The sequence below is a fragment of the Corvus kubaryi genome, unplaced genomic scaffold (genome assembly GCF_017639235.1).
Source record: "Corvus kubaryi isolate FWS band 111438036 unplaced genomic scaffold, C.kubaryi_AGA036_p1.0 136, whole genome shotgun sequence".
In the NCBI taxonomy this organism is placed as follows: domain Eukaryota; kingdom Metazoa; phylum Chordata; class Aves; order Passeriformes; family Corvidae; genus Corvus; species Corvus kubaryi.
Window position 1 is genome coordinate 2,779,934 of NW_024580670.1, and position 18,418 is coordinate 2,798,351.

General features: G+C 43.1%; 1 protein-coding gene across 13 annotated transcripts in view; it reads right to left on the reverse strand.

Annotated features, from left to right (window-relative positions):
- Positions 1 to 1,071: 1,071 nt before the first annotated feature.
- The window catches only part of CHL1 (cell adhesion molecule L1 like), a 131,720-nt gene continuing 114,373 nt past the window's right edge, over positions 1,072 to 18,418 (reverse strand). For 9 of the 13 annotated variants that reach the window (XM_042013748.1, XM_042013701.1, XM_042013766.1 and 6 more), the window contains 8 exons: positions 17,592 to 17,707; positions 17,231 to 17,435; positions 16,877 to 16,999; positions 15,257 to 15,436; positions 9,505 to 9,666; positions 8,740 to 8,871; positions 7,883 to 7,955; positions 1,072 to 6,056 (listed from right to left, as the gene is read on the reverse strand). In XM_042013748.1, the coding sequence (XP_041869682.1) occupies positions 5,840 to 6,056; positions 7,883 to 7,955; positions 8,740 to 8,871; positions 9,505 to 9,666; positions 15,257 to 15,436; positions 16,877 to 16,999; positions 17,231 to 17,435; positions 17,592 to 17,707 (1,208 nt within the window). In that variant the 3' untranslated portion in view covers positions 1,072 to 5,839. Of the gene's footprint in view, positions 6,057 to 7,155; positions 7,956 to 8,739; positions 8,872 to 9,504; positions 9,667 to 15,256; positions 15,437 to 16,876; positions 17,000 to 17,230; positions 17,436 to 17,591; positions 17,708 to 18,418 lie in introns of all 13 variants that reach the window. The other 4 variants (XM_042013782.1, XR_006013705.1, XM_042013773.1 and 1 more) reach the window with 4 other exon arrangements.

Here is an 18,418-nt window from a genome sequence, read left to right on the forward strand (position 1 = left end):
GGTGAATGCCTGTTAGCACAGTCCTGCATTCCCACTGAATGTATTCAGGAGCTCCTGCAGGTGAAGAATGCATAAAAAAACCTCCTGAAACCTTCCTGCTGAAGTGAAGCAGCTAAAAACAGGGGGCAAAAAGGAGACTTTCTTTCACTAAAGTACAGTGAAATACGCTCTGAATAGCACAGAATGTTTCAATGAAATACACTCAAAACAGCACAAAAGCCACACCAGCATCAAGTGTGATGCTCAACACACTTGAGCGTCAACCAGATCTTTCAGATTCCTGTTAAATACATTAAAAAACCCCGATTTTGCAGCAGTATCAGCTGCCATGGATTTGTCTGCTGGCTTTTAATGAGTCCTCAGTTTGGCTCTTCCAGGTGTCAGGAGGGTGAATTTGTGTTCACCTGCAGAACCCTCCCCATGGACAGAGTAGAATTAACCACAGAACACCAAATATTGGGGATGGGGAGAGAATAACAAAAGAACTGAGGTGTTTTCCTTGGCAAACAAAGCACATTTGCTAAATTCCTATAAAATGGATACACAGAGATTTCAGTCTTTAAGCATAAGTGTGGTTTTCCCTAAAAAACAACAACAGAAGGTTTTATTGGGTTTGTGTGTGCCTGGATATTTATAAAAATTACCAATATTCTGGTGACCTTTAATGAAGAGGAGTAGGAACTCTGTGTGCTGGGAGGTTTTGTGCTGTTAATAGAGTGAAAAAGGCATGTGAGAGATGCTAACAATACACAGGGTGACAGTTTGGTCCAGGACAGGATCACATGGAATCAATGAGGAGTTTGAATTCAGGGTGTTTGCAGGTCAGCTTCACCCTGCTTTGGTGTCATATCTAGAGGGCTGATGGTCCATGGTGTCCAAAACTCCCAGTGAAAGCCAAGGGCAGCTCAGCCTTGGTGTGAAACCAAAAAAACCCCACAGACCACAGCCTAGAGAGGTCTGTGAGTCACAATTAAATCAGATTCCCAGCAAGTAAACAGTGTCAAGTGGAAAAAAAATCAAACAAAACTCCCCAATCAAACAAAAGAGAAACTTGCAGATCACAGCCAAGGCTTTTGAAGATTACATCAAGTCAAACTTTTATTAGCAAAGTTGTATTTCATGTAAAATGAAAATATCTTTTCAAACCATACGTGCACATCTGCGTGGTACAAACAGCAACTACGGTACAACACGTTTCTCTAAACTTTAATCAATGCACACTAACATTTAGCTCCCCAAAAATGTAACATTGTGATGGTGACACCACATTTGCTTCGATCTTTTTCTCATGAAATTACAAAGTCTCTTGTTTAAAGTCAGAACCATAACAATAAAAAATGAACAGACAGAATGCTTTGGCTCAAACCCGCCGAGGGGCTCCTGCCTGAAAACAGAACAAATCAGTGCAGATCACTTGAGATTTTACATGAGAGATCCAGAGCTGCAATGTAAACATGTCCTGCTACTCCAGCGTGGTTTGTACCTTTTTATTTTGTCATCAACATTGACAGAGGTGCAGCCGAGGGCGTGATCCATTGGCAAACAAAGGCAATTCTCCAGGAAGAATTTCCTTTCTTTCTATCTGTTCTTACAGGTGAGTAAAATAACCTAAATACACCTCTCATCTGCAATATCATGGCTATGAAAAATGATGCTGAGGTTTCATTTCGGAAGCTCAAGGAGCAGTAAATATTTTTCGTAAGTTTTCTTTACAAAATGTGGAATTACTGTTTAAAAACCCCACCTTGTTTTTTTTTTTTTTTTTTTAATATAGGAAGATTGTGCTACTATTTGTTTTCATCTCAAAAAGAATATTGGCCTGAAAATTTTGATGAAAACCTCTCATGCACTGGATTGGAGCCATTCAGTCAATGGAAGCAGTTACCAGGAAAAGAGCTACTCACTGGAATTGGTGTAATGTGGACACAGCAGAACAAATATCAGTCATTAAATGATTTGCTAATTAGATCCATTTAAGATGTGAGTTACAATTTTTAATTTTTTATACATGAACACACGATTTTATCCAGAGGGGGAAAGCCATTTTCTGATTTGATTCCTAATTCTGCTCTTCCTAACATTCCAGCCCCAGCAGGGCTTGGATGCCCAGTGCTGTATTTTTACTGGCTGGAATGCAGAGCCATGAGATTGGATCCCCTAATTTTGCCAAAGAAGGAAGCTGGTGCTGTTCCTGGAAGTTCTTGATTGTGTAATTACATTTTTACATATAAATATATATATATAAATTAGAGAAAAATTAATCCACACCAAATCAATATTATGCTGCTCTGGGAATTCAAACAGTTCCCTTGGGAGAAAGGACAGAGGGGTTTTTTCCCATTATTTAGGAAGAGCTGATTTTATTTGTTTAATCTCATGCACAGTCAAAACTGCACAACTTTGTCAGCAAGACCCATCCCTCTCTTCTTCCAGAGACTGCTTAGATCCCCAAACCCGGATCCATGGGGCCAGGGAAATGCCTCCTCCCTGCTGGTTGGAATTACATCCTGGGTCGACTGGGATTTCAAATCTGAAAGTGTCATTTTCCCTCTCACACTTGGACTGAGGCAAAATGTCCTGAGCTGTCAGAACCAAACGGAACCCAAGCACAGCCATGGCCTGGGATAACTCGTAATTGATAATTCCCTGTTCTGCTCCCATGGCTGGACCTCCTCCTCCCAGCAGGCAGCCTGGAATTCCCTGCTAGGTATTAATTAATGAATTCACCACAGATTTCCAGCAGGTGATTTTAATAAACACTCCTGGCCAGAGGAAAAAAAAAAAAAATCCCCAAAAAATCCCAAACAAAGGAGCTCAAAGGATTTAATACTCAGTGCACTATTTCAGAACAGGGTGTGATTTTTGGGGCTGTCCTGTGCAGGGCCACGAGCTGGACTTTGATGACCTTGTGGGTCCCTTCCAACTCAGGGACAATTGGTGGCACTTTTTATTGAGCTACGTGGTCACACTTCCTCTCATCTGTCACAGACCAAGACAAAACCCCAGCCCAGCTCCTTGCAATGACAAAAAACTCCTCAGGAAAACCTCAGCTTGCTCTGTTGATTTACTTTTGAAAAAAAATCTCTAAAAAACCACCAATGTCCTGCACTTTCCAGGGTGCCTTTACAGCAGAAAACATCCCAGTGCAAGAGAAAAAGGAATATAAATGACTGGGGAAGAGAAAACAGCTCAGGTGAGTGAGATTTCCTGGGAGTTTGAGCCACTTGTTTAATATTCATTGGGCAAATTCCTCAAAATCCATGTTCAGAAATCCAGGTTCCATCGCACATCTTTTCCTCCCTGTTTGATTTTTAGATCCTGAGGCCTCATGGAACACCAACATTAAGATTTAGGGCTGTGAATTAAAATTGGAGTGGGAAAAGCGGCGCCAGCAGCACGGCTGAGCAGCACAGCACAGGGATGGCACAAACACCTCGGCAGCAAGAGCTGCACAGGGGATTTACATCCATCACAGGATCATCTGACACTCACTGATATGGTCTGAAATTTGGGGCTGTTCAACAGAGGCATTTTCTGGGATGACGGGTCTGCTTTATCTGCAGTGACCCACAGGAAGATAGGATGGGTGTGTGCAGGCACAGCCCCCCCAGCCCAGCGTGAGGGTTTGGGGGAGCCCACCCCAATTTTATTCCCTAATTTTGTTCCTTTTTCAAGCCCACCCCAATTTTATTCCCTAATTTTGTTCCCTTTTCAAAGACCTTTGATCATTGCAGATGATTCCTAAAAGAAACACACTAAAACCAGCCCAAAGCAAGCAGCAGATTGTCACAAGGCTAATCAGTTCTTAGATTTTACCTGGTTTGGGCTGCAGCAGACACGAGTCAGCAGATAAAGATGCTGCTGGGAAATGTCTCTGTTCATGAGATGCCAATTTTCACATTTCTCTAATTGTGCACTCCCTTCTTTGGAAAATTACTTCCCCCCCAGAATTAAATAAAAGGCTTTTGGACTTTTTCAGTGTTTGGATTGAACAAAATACAGAAAATATAACTTTATAAAAAGTGAATGATGTGGGTCATTGCCATGGCATGCAATGATTTTTGATTGAGGGCAGATTTCCACTCATTTTATACTCACAGGCACAGCCTGAATGGAGCTTTTGGGGTGGCTCTTTGGGGTTTGCTTTTCCCAAAAAGAGGTTACATGAAAAGCCCTGAAAGCTCCTGTTAAAAACCCCAGAAGAGGCACAGATAAGCAGAAGCATCAAGCAGCAAAGGCTTCCAGAAACTGCCAAGCTCTGAGGAGCAGTCCCAGCCTGAGGGGAGCCCTGTGTGTGATCCACAGCCTTCCCACTGGGAAAAAGCTGCATTTCCCTGGGCTTCACTGTAGCCCTTGCTGGGAACTCAGAACCACGGGAGTAATTCTTGCTTCCTCTCTTCCTTCCATTGAAATCATGGAGCCCGTGAAGGAGCCATTGGGGATATTTGCCTAATTGCTATCAGGATGCCAAACAGCTTTTAGGATCTATTCCTCCTGCAGGAACTACTTAAAAACCTTTATAATGGAGTGGCAGCCATTTGGAAGTGCAAGAAGAAACGAAGCCACATTGATGCTCTACTCAAGCAGATTCAGAAAAAAAAATGCTATTAAAAAGAGATTCAGGAGATTCCAATACAAAAAGACCAAAAAAATGTGCTGTACAGCTCGGCTGAGTTAGTGTTGGAGAGGCAAAGGACCAGATTTAAACCAGCATTCAGCCAACAAAATAGAAAAGAAACTCTACCATAATATTTTCTCTTTGCATTTGCCTTTGTTTATTTAACAGTGAATAGGCTGAAAATAAATGAACTCTTGAAAGTCAGGTAGGTCCAGTTTAGGTGATGCTTGAATGGTGTGAGGTTTGGATGATTCCTAAACATACAACTCCATCTGAAAACTAATTCTGCTGGTCCAAATCCATACTGAGAAGCAATTCTAGTCATTCCTACACAGCTATACAGACCCATGCTAGCAACATGTCTCAGTTCAAAATAAAACCAGGCTGCTCTGGACTTGTGTCAATATTAATATCATATGTACAACGTCTCCACGGGATGTTTGCTAGCTCACAAATATACAGATATGAGACAGACACCAAGGAGTTTGCTCAGAAATGCAGCTTGCAGCTGGGGAAAAATGAAAATATTTCGAGTGATGGTGGATGGGAACCCTGTTTTACCTTGCCACAGGAAAGAGCTGCAGCTTAACTTATTTAAGGAAATAGTGCCAGCTACTGGGCAGCAGCTTCACCCACACTTTGCTGTGGGTGAAGCTGCATCTCTAAGTATTGGTAATTAAGCCAGCTGTAACCACTAAAACAGTTTTTTGAGTATCATACACAAAGGGGTTTAATTCTTTAGGAAAAATTATACAATATATAGAATATATTTCTCTGGTCGTTTCAATTCTCTCTTCCCTCATTGTGTCACTTTGCAGAGTAACCTGTTGGTTTTGTTTGTGCCACAACCTCGAGGTTAAAATCAAGGCCATGAGGGAATTCCACACACAGCCATACAGGGAAAAAATCCTACACAGAGAAACATATTCCAAGCCTAAGGAACACCTGGAGCAGCAGGTAAGGATACAGATGCACCATCGAGAAACTCTGGGTTGCTCAGAGGGTTTACACATCGTGTAAAGAATGATTTTTGTTTTATTGAGAAGGAAACACATAGAAATTAGCATGGAGAAATCATCTTTTAGTGGCAGTGACTCGTTTTTGTATTACCTGGATGTCAGGATTTTTCCTGACTGGCTCAATTGGCAACCTGCTCCCGAGCACACGTGGTGACTGTGGAGAGCTACCCAGGATAAATATCACAATTAAACACCAATCATTTTAGGCGTGGAGAGGAAAAGTTGCCGTAGAACTCCCAGTGCTTTCCACTGATCCTTTTTCCTTAGACCCAGAATAAGCTCCAATAAATGAACCATCTTCATTGAACATGCCATGCTCCCCTTCTCCATAATCTACCAGACTATCAGCACTTCCAGTGGCTTTAATGTCCCCGTTAAGTGACTGGAGGCTGCCTTTCAGCGGCTTTTCATCGCTGTCACTACAAAATAAAGAAAGGCCTTTCCAAAAATCCGGCTTTCACTTGCCAGGAGGGAAACTGCCCTTGGGTTGGGAAGGGAAGCAGCAGGAGGGAGGAGTGAGGGACACACGTGGGTGGAACAGTGAGGATGATCTGACCTGTGAGTCCTGCCCTGGTGCACCTGGACTTCCCCACACAGGATTTTGTCATTATTCCAACAATTTTTTTGGTTAACAGGCAATTATCAATACCCATCTATTTGGGTTTTTTTCCCTTTTTGCCTCGGGCAGACAGGACGGACAGAAAGGAAAGGGGAAGGAAAAGGGAATGCTGGAAGGGATTTCAGGGGTCTGTTCCAGCCATCAGGGCTGAGGTTAAGTGTTCAGCACCTCACAGAGAGAGACACTTTTCATTTTACAGAACAGTGGACAACATTCAGGGAGTGTTTATTTAATTTTCCTTGTGAGCTGGGCGGGTGAAGTGATATCACACCAGTGGGTCACGTGCCACTGCTTTGGGAGCATCTCTTTGAGTTCAAATGACCAATAAAGGTGCTTTCCCCCTTTTTTCTGCTGTTGTTTTATTTTACTGCAGTTTATCTCACTGGAGTTTGCCTCTGCTAAAGGGGAGGAACCCAAACCAAAGCAGAATGAATGTCTGCATTTGCAGTCTCTGTTCAGTGAAAATTCCAGGAGAAAGGACAGCCCCACCACCAAAATTCAGGGAAAAAAGGGGAATTTTGCTCGCCTTTCCTCCTAATGGCACCACAGACAAGCAACAGGAACAGCCTGAACAGGACATTGGGGGGAACTGGGAAAACATTAAAAGATTACACAAAAAAACTAAATTAGGCCTCTGGATTAGGGACATAATTACTCAGTTACAGCCCTTGCTGCTGATGCCAACTCAGTGTCAAATCTTTGGCAATGTTATCTAAGGAAGGACAGAGGAATGAACCTGAAATTCACTTCTTCAGGATGGACTCAATTTGTGCATAATCAACACAGAAAAAAACTGCTACTTTTCTGCACAGGGCATTTGTCCTCAGAAAAAAAAAGACAAGTTTGGATTTTAGGGGGAAAGGAGGGGGTCAAAGTTATTAACCTCAGGGCTTTCTTACCTTTCTAAATATTTGTCCCATTAGAAAGCATTAAAAATTAAATAAAGATGAAATTATGCAGAAAAAAAAAGCCCTACTCCAGTACAAATAATGTAGTATATATAAGTGGGATTTCAACAGCAATTTTGTGCCCTTAAGGCCAGCATCACCAGTTCTCCAGCATGGTTCTTGTAATTATGTCCTTTCCTTCATATCACAATTACATATTGCTTTAAGTTTTAGTTATTTTAAAGCAGCCAAAGTGATTATTTCAATTCTCCTACAGAGATTTCTGTAGTGAGGTTTGTTTGGGTTTTTGGTGTTTTTTACCATATTTCAAACTTTTCTTTGTTTTCTTCCCCAAAATGACCATTCCCCATTATTACATGATTTGGGTCTAAGTTTCAAAAACCCACTGAAGAATAGAATTATATCTGTTGACTTCAGTGGGCTTTTCAGCAGGACCCCAAACTATCATATATATTTACATTATTCATACAACGCTAATTAAAAAAAAAGTGAAAAAAATCATCAATACATCAACATTTCCTTATATCCCAGCTTGGATGGATTGAAAGATACTGGATATACCTTGATATTCCTACTCTTATCCACTCCTATGAGGTTTGCTTTGAAAATGAAAAACAGCATTAATTGCATGCCATAAAATGTCCCAAATAATGATGGCATTTGGAAAGAAACAAAACCCCAAGAAACACAAAGGCTTGTGAAAGCAGGTCCTATTTACCTATATTCCCCAAAGATTTCATCTTTTATTGATTGAGCTTCGGGATCTGGATGCAAATCTTCTTTTTCTTTCACTGTGCAAATAAAATAAAGGACAGATCTCTGTGTTGTGTTCTGCCATGGATTTTTCTTTTCCCAGGGGTAATGAGAAAACCATCTGCAATCACCTCCAGCCTGGCCTGGAGTTGGCTGGACACAACCTGTGAGCTTCCAAGAGTTTGGGACCATTCCCTAATTTATTAAAAGCAAGTATTTATAGCATCATGGAATGGTTTGGGTTGGAAGGGACCTTAAAGCCCATCCCATCCCACCCCCTGCCATGGGCAGGGACACCTCCCACTATCCCAGGCTGCTCCAAGCCCCAATGTCCAACCTGGCCTTGGACACTGCCGGGGATGAGGCAGCCACCACCTCTCTGGGCAACCAGATTTCTACATCAATACATTCACTTAAATCCTTACTCACTGCTTGGAAAATTACAGAGTTAATTTTTAGCAAAATATTCCATTATTAAGCTGCCTGTGGAAGTTCTGTCTGTGTGTCCAGCAGCAGTTCCCAGGTGGAAAGCAGAGCCCTGCCAGCAAGGATCTTGGCCCCACAGCTGGATTAAATGCTGGAATATTCCAGGAGTGCTGGGAAAGGCCTTTGCAGGCTCTCTGAGCAGCACACAGCACTGCCTCACCCAGAGAGCACAGCTCCACTTACATTCATTAAAATCCCCTCCGTGGATATTTATCAAAAGCTACAAATCCTAATTGGATGTTTGTGCTTGCGGCCTTGCGGCCCCCAGAGAGCAAACTCTGAAGGATGTTGGTCATTAACATGTGAACACAGGGAAAGGACAATAAATCCATTTACCTGAATATTTGCCTCCTTTATTTCTTCTGACAAAGCAAATCGTCAGCAGCAGCAGGGTGAGCAGGGCGATGGCACACATCAGCCCAATGAACCAGCCCTGGGTGGAAATCCCATCGTAAATGCCAGCGTAGGCTTGGGGAGATGGGAGAGGAGGAAAAAGGGAGAAAATTAATCAGAGGGAAAGGGCAGCACCTCACGATAACACCAACACATCACGTTCTTCGCTGGATCTTAATGGAATCACTCTATTGCTATTTATGGTGTTAACTTCAATGAGAGGCAGGAATGTGTCCAGAGTGTGACATTTGGGACTGGAGGGGAGCGTGCAGGTGACAAGGCACGACACAGACACTTGGCAAGGTGGCTCTGAGAGAGCAGTTGACTCACAGGATTAGCACCACACAGCAAAGCCGAGCACAGAGTTGTTAAGCCTCTCATGCAAAAGCTGTTTTGCGAAAGAGAGAGAGGTAAAAGTGCCCCCAATACGTGCAAATCACCAAACCGGCCACTTATGGGTTTTTTCACAGCTGCCCCCTCTCAGGTTTGTAAAGGTTTGGGATTGTTCCAGGCTGGTGTAACGCACAAGGCTCAGCCAAGGACCTGGGATGTGTTTGTGCTCCCACGGGATTCAACTGCAAGGGCCAACCTCAACCCCACAGCACAGAACGATGAGTCTGGGACACTCACACTGCACGAGATGGAACCTCGACATCGAATCACACGGCACAACAAACGTTCAGCACCTCGAAGGGCTTTGTGTCTCACCTCTCCCCCTGGTCTCAATTACATCTTCAAAAATGCTATTGTTATCCACCCAGTTCTTAGTCACTAGGCGGATTGTGTACTCAGTGCCAGGCTCAAGGGCCTCGCTGGGCTGAAACTTTGGGGTGGGCTTTAGTGCGTCTGAAATCTTGCTGCTCCCTTTACCTATGGAATGCACACATTCAAGGCACAGGGATTAATGGCATTCACGGAAAAAAAAAAGCCTAGGAAATGCACAGCTACAAATAACAGACAAATACAACACATCATTTTAAACATTTGGCATCAGGCAATCTGATTTTCCAAAGCAAAACAAAAACCCTGAAACATCCCCTGTTTGATTTTTGTTGTTCCATCAGATGAAATCAACAGCAGACTGGAGTAATGCTGATGTTTAGGAAGGGGTTTGTACATCTCCCAGGATGGAAGCTAATATTGATGGGGGATTATGGATCTGCTCTAACTAATGCGTGCTTAAAAAATTCCAGCTTGCAAACGGGCTTGCTTTGTATGGATAATCTGGGGTTTGATGCTGCTCCCATTGAACTGAACTCAGCAGGGAAGCACAGACAGCTTGTTAGCTGGATATGGAATCTTATATGTCTCCCAGAAAAAACTAACAGCGGGATTTCTACTCGCTGCTCTCCTGACAGTGATTTTCTGTGTCCTTTCAAATTCCACAGTGCCTGCACAAAGCACTGGTTTAGAAACAACTAAACAATTTGCCTGTCAATGGATATTTAGGTGTTTAAGTGTTGCTGATGAGTTTAATATTTGATTAGGAGAAGGGGAATTCCAGAAGCTCTGGTTTTGGAACCTTGCTACTTGCAAAAGACCTCCTGTAACCCCTGAATGCATTCAGATTGTGGGGCATTAAATAAGATTTTTCACAACAGCTCTTGTGGAAATCAGGAACAACGACATTAGAGCAGTTGACAATCACTGCCTGGACATGAACAGCCTGCTCAGCAAATTCAGAACTGTGTGTGACATGGAAGGATCTCTTACAACGTGGGAGTGTCCCTGTCCTCGATGGCAGGAGAAATTTGGGGGGGCTGCACTTAATAAAAATAATTCTTGAATTGTTGTCAGTTGCCTGATTTGCCTGTTTTGTCCACAGCCATCCAAACTACATCTTGAGCACAAAGAATAATCTGGAAACCTCTTGGCCAATTAGCACTGACAGGAGAACAATGATCATTAATACTTCAAGTAGTAAATAAGCAAAGCAAGAAGCTGCTGGAGATTAAGGCTGAGTTGACAGCTGAAGGGAAAACAAGAAAACAGATTAAGATAAATCCAAGCACAGTAAAAGCAGCAGCTCAGGATAAGTTTTTCAAGGCAACTCTCCATGTGTTACAATAAGCAGTTAAATTAGCAGACCACTGGGACCCAGAGACAACACATCCAGCTGAAACACTGCTGATACTGAAGCACAGCTCATTAGCATAAATTAATCCATCCATCGGTAATTTTTGCTAAATGAAGTATGTGAAACCCAGCTATAGTTTTTAATCAAACTGCAAATTAAGCAACAGGATACCACAGGTACGTTTTAATTACATGGTCTAAAATCAAGGCATCAGAAAAATGGGAATATTACCCATAAAGGAACAGGAATGAACATGAACCTTCAACCCAGTGTCTGTTAAATATCATATAACACTCGTGTGTGACATGATAACCACATGATCCGAAGTGTTCACACCACCAGCCTCCTCAGGAAGAATTTCTCCTGAATTCCTGGGAAGCAAATCCTAAACCTTGAGCTCCCGGTAGGTGGTTTGTGGTGCATATTCTTAAACCAACTTAACCAGTCCCACTCTGCCTCCTACTCATTCCCAGCTTGTGGCAGCCTCTTCTTTCTGAACCATCAGCTCTTTAGAGAAGCAGAAAGAGGGAAGTGAGATGGCTCAAAAAACCCCTTTTTCTGTCCACTTATTGCTCAGCTCTGTCTGATGCTGCAGCTGCCACTGCCCTGGCACATGGAGCAGCTCAGGGCTGGGATGGACATCCTGAGATGAGGATGAGCCCAGCCTGACCTGGCACTGGGGATTTACCAACAGCTCTCCATTTATCATCTCCTAGCCCAAAACACTTTTTTCCTTTAAAACTCAGAACAGGTGTCCAGTGCTGGGTGATTATGAGGTTTCTTTCCATGCCATTTCTTCCTGGTCTGTGTGACACACTCGACATGGGCCCTACAGAGGAGAAAGCTTTGCTAACGGGGGTGAGTTTGGTGGCTGGAATAGAAAAAGCACTGTGGCCTCCTGAAAAATAAAAGCAAAGACACACAGATAAGGAAAAGCTCCACATTCTGGAAGGCCAGGAACATACTGAAAGCTGCAGGAATTAGCTGCAGAAAATTGAAAGCAGTTGGGTTAGGTTTTTAATCTCCAATAAGGGAGAAGGAGCATTAGTAATAAAGGCATATCACCAGCACTTTTCATCTTCCCCCACTATTTATCAGTCCCACCACGGGACTTGCATGAACATTAAACACTGAACTGCAATTTCACAATATTCCTACTGGGCTCCAAGATTTATGAGGAGAACGGAACACACATTTTTTATAGGAGCTTATGGTATATAGGGAAAAACAATAGAAATCACCCCCAAAGACTTTCCAGAGTGTTCTCCAAAAGTTAGCACATCTGTTAGAAAATATACTTATAAAAAAAACCCCTGGCAGTCTAAGAGCTAAATACTAATTGTGGGCAGCATCTTAATTTATGACCATACCTGTCTAAATACATCTGCTGCAATAAATGCAAAGTTGAACTTTTATTAATTTTACCCTGCTGCCTGGCTATTAAAAATGTATAAATATGCATCACAAGTATCCTTCATTTTCAGGACTTTTTTAGTGCAGCAGGTATTTCATGTTAAATTTGGATTATTTTAGGCTACAGAGATTAGCAAACCTGTAAAGTTTGTTGAGAAGAATTTATAGGTGAGGCGGTGATCAAGAAATTTTCACCAATTTCATTAGATTTTCTTGATTCTGAGCAAATAGGGTTTGCTGCCAACAGCACCAGTGGTTGCATATGGGAAAGGAATTTTATTATTCCTTTTCCACTGTGCCTATGGCAAAAGAGAGCTAAACCCCCATGTCTTGTTCCAAATGGTCCTGAAGGATAGGAGCCTCTCCCTAAGATTTTCCAAAAGCCTTTGGGAATTACATGTCAACGGCCACTGGAATATAATGAAACTGGTAAACTTCTATTTCCTGGCTTCTCTGGAGAATAAACCTACAACTCTGTGGCTTCATGTGGATGAATTTCTCATTAATGCTTGGATTTCTGAACACACAATGATAATTCTCAACATGTAATACGTGTTTGGCAATCCCTGAGCAACGCTGGTGACAAGATGAAAAGGAACTTTGTGTTAAAGAAGGGCTGCTACATTAAATTAATCTTTTCACTTCTGTAAGAGCATTATTTTGTGTTATGTTTCTGAGGGCTAATGATCTTGGGGAAGTTGACATTTTCAAGGGGAAAATTAATTAGTTTGGAGGTCATTTAAGAAATAGTGCCTGAAAATATGAAGACAGAGATTATAATCATTTTCTAAGAACAACATACCTTCTTCTGTGGAGTGAAACCAAGATGAAACCACAGAAATCAAACTATTATTTATTTTTCAATACAATCCAAATTCCCTTTTGCTCAGGTTCTTCATGATTGTCCAGAGTATTTTATCATGAAATAATAAACATCTTAGGTTGCCTATCAGGGTTTCATATCTGAGTTATTTTCCCTGCACAGATTTGTTTTCAGTGGTGCTACACAAATCCCCTCACATATTAAATAAAGATATTCCCTTTTCTTTCTAATTCCAGACAGTGGTAGCAGGGATAACTGCAAATAAATTAAAGCAACAGCAGTGACGGAGATCAAGTAAAAATAACCAAAATGTGAATGAATCCAGAGCTGCCACCTCAACATCTTCACTTTCCTGGCAGAATGCATTGTGAAATTCTGAAATACCCACAGCAAAGGCTGAATTGCAGCAGTGGAAGTTTCTAAAGCCTTAAAATGAACAACAGGAGCTTTATGGGTTTATTATTAAACTGGAACAGAGTGTTATAGAATCACTGAATCAACCCCCAAAGAAACGTGGAGTGCTCCATCACGGAGTTTCATTTCAGAGGGCACCACATTTTATATCTGTCATTTACGTGGGTCATTTGAAATTATCAACTTTGACTTCTGAAATCACTCTCCTCCTTCAAAAAGAGAGATTGTTTTAATTTTGAGCAATTGCCTCAGTCCCCAAACCACAGCTTAAAACCCCAAGAAGGTCAGTGAAAAGCATGATTTTTTTTTCAGCCTATCATGTTTAGGTGAAAAATATCTGAACAATTTAGCCAGCAAATAATGACACAGAACTCCAATGGCACCTCAGTGACAGATGCAGTGCCCTAATTTAGGGTGGCTTGAGAAGCACCAAGGAGCACACATAAATCATGGAACCGAACCCTTGCAGCTTTTATTAATTATACTACTCTAGTCTAAGAATATTTCACAAGAATCAGGTGTTGCCACTGCTGAAACAGAGTTTAGGAAAGTAAAGAATGAGAACAAAATGAATGCCAACATCTCATAAACCCTGACAAGGTTATTCCAAGAAGTTACACACTTTCAAGGAGTCAAACACATTATTCTGGTCGCCCAATGAAGGCCAGAAAAGGCAACTAATGAGGGGAAATATGGTCAATTCTGAGCTTGGAAAAAAAAAGACCTTCTTCTTTCCTTAATGAGGAATAAATTCTGTATCATGGTGATTAATAATTGCTGCCAGGTGAGTACCTGTAACCTACAGTGAGACTGGAGGCCACAAGAGAGTTGAGGAGTTTTACTGCTTGAGAGAACAAATGGCAGTTCCTGACTGGATCTTGAACTGGGACACAATGGTTTTAAGCACTTTTCAACTGTTTTACCAGTAACTGAAAAGAATTCTGCAACTTAGAAGTCCAACAGCGCATGGACCATTTTTCTATTTTACATCAACATTGCTGCAGACTGTTATCTTTGCTAAAAATGATGTGGCCAAGACTCTTTTGCTTATCACATTCTCTTCTCCTTCCCTGGGGTAAGTGCACAGCAATGGTTTCTGATTGATACCAAGGAGCTGCTCCTCGGTATTGTGGAGTTCTCAGACTTGCTGAGCACAGTACATTTTATTTCATTTCAGCTGAAAGATGAGCCATCATGGAGTGCTTGGGATTTTCCTTTAAATCATTGAACATCAGTGTTTCAGCACAGGGTGTAAGTGGCACACAAATGTTCACTCCTGGTCTCTGATAAAATAATCATAAATAATGGAGCAAATTCAGTCAACTTTATGGTTATCTGGATTTTCCATGTCAAACAGCTGCCCCTGATGCTGCTGGCAGTCCCCCATCTTCATGCATGGGCAGAATTTGTTTTTATAATATTACTGAGAACAGATTAGCTGTATCTTCAATTTTCTGTTCATGCCTGAAAGCAACTCACTTATTCCAGCATGGCTTAAGGAGTTGGTGGGTGGGAACAGAAATAGGATTGCACAGCAAAAGGAAACAGACGAGCTCTGCCTTCCTGAAAAACACCACGGCCACATTAAAAAGTCCCATTGACTGCTCTCAAGGCAAGGAAAACAAATCCATCCCCCCTAACTACAAAGGAAACGCCAAGCCTGGATTATTCCCGCTAGGTTTGTCCACAATGGGTGGAGCTCCTCCACACCAAAGCAGACTGTGTGAACTTACTGCCTTGGGCCAGCGTCAGCCCCTCCTCAGTGGCCGCCTTCCCGCAGCCCTTGGCCGTGCAGGCCTTGGCGTAGAACTTGTACTTGGTGCTGGGGCTGAGCCCCGCCAGCCGCCAGCTCAGCGTCGAGCGGTTGGTGATGCTCACGTCGCTCACGGGGCCCACCTCGTGCGTCTCGTTGACTGCAAGGGAAGAGCACCTCGGTCAGAGCCAGGAAACGTGTCCTGAGCACCGCCAGGAGGGAGCACTCCGCAGGGAGGGGGAAGGAGGGAGGCTGGATGAGTGTATCTGCCCTTCCTGCCGGTGTTAAAACGGGATTTACGTCCTCCGTGTGCATCTCGCGGCGGCTGGTGAGCTATTACTGCTCTTGAAAAGCTCTCTGATTGCATGTATGCACAGCCTGAGTGGGAGGTAACAACGACTGTCTCCTAGATCATTAAATATCTATGAATTGCTCCTTGCTTCGCTTCCAAACATCTGCAAACTTTTACCAGCAACTTAGAGGGTGGTTGGTGTGCTGTGAGCTGCTCTGGCTCCTCAGAGCTGGCAGCTGAAGGAGGGGTTGTGAAAAAATTGAGGGAGAATCTTATAAATATACAGAAGTATCTGAAGGGAGGGGTCAGAAGATGGACCAGGCTCTGCTTGGTGGTGCCCAGCAAAGGGCAGAAACTGATGCCCAGGGAGTTCCACCTGGACATCAGGGAGAGCTTCCCTGTGTAATGACCGAGCACTGGAACAGGCTGCCCGGGGAGGTTGTGGACTTTTTCCCTCACCGGGGATATTCCAGAGCCACCTGGACACACTCCTGTGCTGTGGGATGACCCAGATGACCCTCGGTGGTCCCTTTCCAACCAGAACTAGTCTGTGATTCTGTAAATAGATCCACTCTATTTGCCTGTAATCAGCAAAACCAAAGGGAAGACCCAGACTCCAGCCCCTGTTGGCAAAGGCAGCTGAGCAGTTCTGCTATCAGCAGAGAGAAGTGAAAAGTACATGGGTGGGTTTTTTTTATAAAAAGGGCACTGACTCATCCTTTTCCACCCTCAAAGAACATAAAAAATACATTGAATTATCACCACACCACACAACTGGTGTGGCAGTCTGGGCCAGCTCCTGGGTCTTGCCTGACATTGTCTTTGTTTCTCATTTCTTTCCTAGGCAAGAAAGAAAGAAATCCCCTGGTACTTGCTTGTTTTCAGTGGGATTACTCAACACCATGACTCAGGTGGTTCTTTGCGTTTCTGCTGAGGCACCTTAGGGGGAGAGAAGCTCCCTGACATAATGTGCAGATCTATATTAATGTGGCTTCACAGAGTGCTCTCATCACAATTCACTTTGTATTAAATGAGTTTCACCTCAGTAAAATGCACCTACGATTTATGGGTCTTTTTAACCACTGCATTAGGTATAATTTGCCAAGATGAAATAATTGAATCAGCCCATAAATGTGGGACAGGGAATGGCAGCAACGGGAGCTTCCCTGGGAGAAGTGCATGGAAAACTTTCAGCTCTGGGAGCTGGCAGCAGCCTGCCCTCTGGCAGCCTCTGTGCACATCACACCAGCGAGTTTTCCTTAACTGCTCCTGCCTCAGTTCTAGACTCAAAGCAAACAAGGCACATACTTATCTGGTACTGCAGAATGTAGCCAGTGAGATGGCCATTGGCTTTCTTGGGAAGTCCCCAGGACAGAGTGACCGAGTCCTGGTCAAAGTTCAGGATCCTGAGAAAACGTGGTTGTTCAGGGACTGCAAGACACAGGGATGAGCTTTCAGAGGAGTGAACAGATCTGTCCCTACAAATTCTTGTTAAATGAGGATACAATTTAGCTCAACACCCACAGCTTCCCTTTCAAGTGAAGGGTTCTGTGAATAGCGGAGTTTTTACAATCACCTTAAATAAGGAATCAACTCACCTTGTCACAAGGACAATCAATTTCAATTTATGTCCCTCCATCCCATATTTTCCTCTTGTCTTACCTCCTTCTGGAGTTTCAAACACCACGGGGGAGCTCTCGGGGCCATCTCCTCTGGAGTTGAAAGCCAAAACTGTCAAGCGGAATTCACTGAAGGGCTCCAGGCCAGGAATCATCCCATAGTTCCTGTCTCCTACAAACGTTAGGAAGTGTTTCTCGGGGTGATGCCTCTTCCCATCCAGCATGCTTTTTGTTTTCCACCAGCTGACCTGCGTGGAGATTGGGATTTCTGTAACAAATTATGTTGTATGGGGCTGAGCATGATCATGATCTCTCTCACCTTCCCAAAATTGAGAGATTGCAATCTGGGACTCATGTAATACTTTATTCAACTATATACAAATATTTATAGAGAAATTTGTAACCTTGTAGCCTCTTAAGTGCCCACGAACTCTGTCCCTTGGTATCCCAAACCAGAAGACTTTGACCAGGGTGCTGTTCACAACCTCCACCGACACGCCCGAAGGAGCAGCATCTGGAACTGTAAAAACAAAAGTCCCAGGTGTTAAAGACTCTTCCAAGAGCCCAGATTCACGCTGTTCACAGCTCCAGGGCTTGGCTTGCCAGCTCCAGCTGTGCCACTTCACGCAGTCTCACTGCAGGCAAGCAAAAAGCCATTCCACCTGCATCCAGTGGGTGGAATGGGCCAATAAACATTATTTTTCCATTGCAGGGTTTTCTGCGGAGGGTTGGGATACATGTGCACTGGGACACATGAATTTCTCTAACAGTATTTATGATTTCCTGTTTCAAGCAATGCTTACAGCAGTGAGAAGAATAAAAAAATGATTAACACAGCACTCAAGAAGGCAATCATAAAGGTTTTCTTTATAATCAATTTCATTTTACAACTCAGCTCATTAAACAGTAGGATTTTAATCACTGCATAACACAGAGAGTTATTACAGTGCCTGAAAAAAAGGAGGCCTTGATCCACTGACAACTGAATTGCAAGGAAGATTTTCCACTGGTAGATACAAAATTAGACTCATCACATACAGACAAAGAAAATAAACATGCTGTGGAGTTTCTTTCTTCTTGTTCTCACTATTCACCAGCTCTTCTGCACCAGCAAACCTTCCTGTTCCCACCTCTGGGTGGGCAGTGGGCATTCTCCTGTCTGACCCACTGAGTCCATTTCCAGCACTGAAACTCCAGCTGGGAGCCCTGGAAAGCCATGGGACAGAAACCC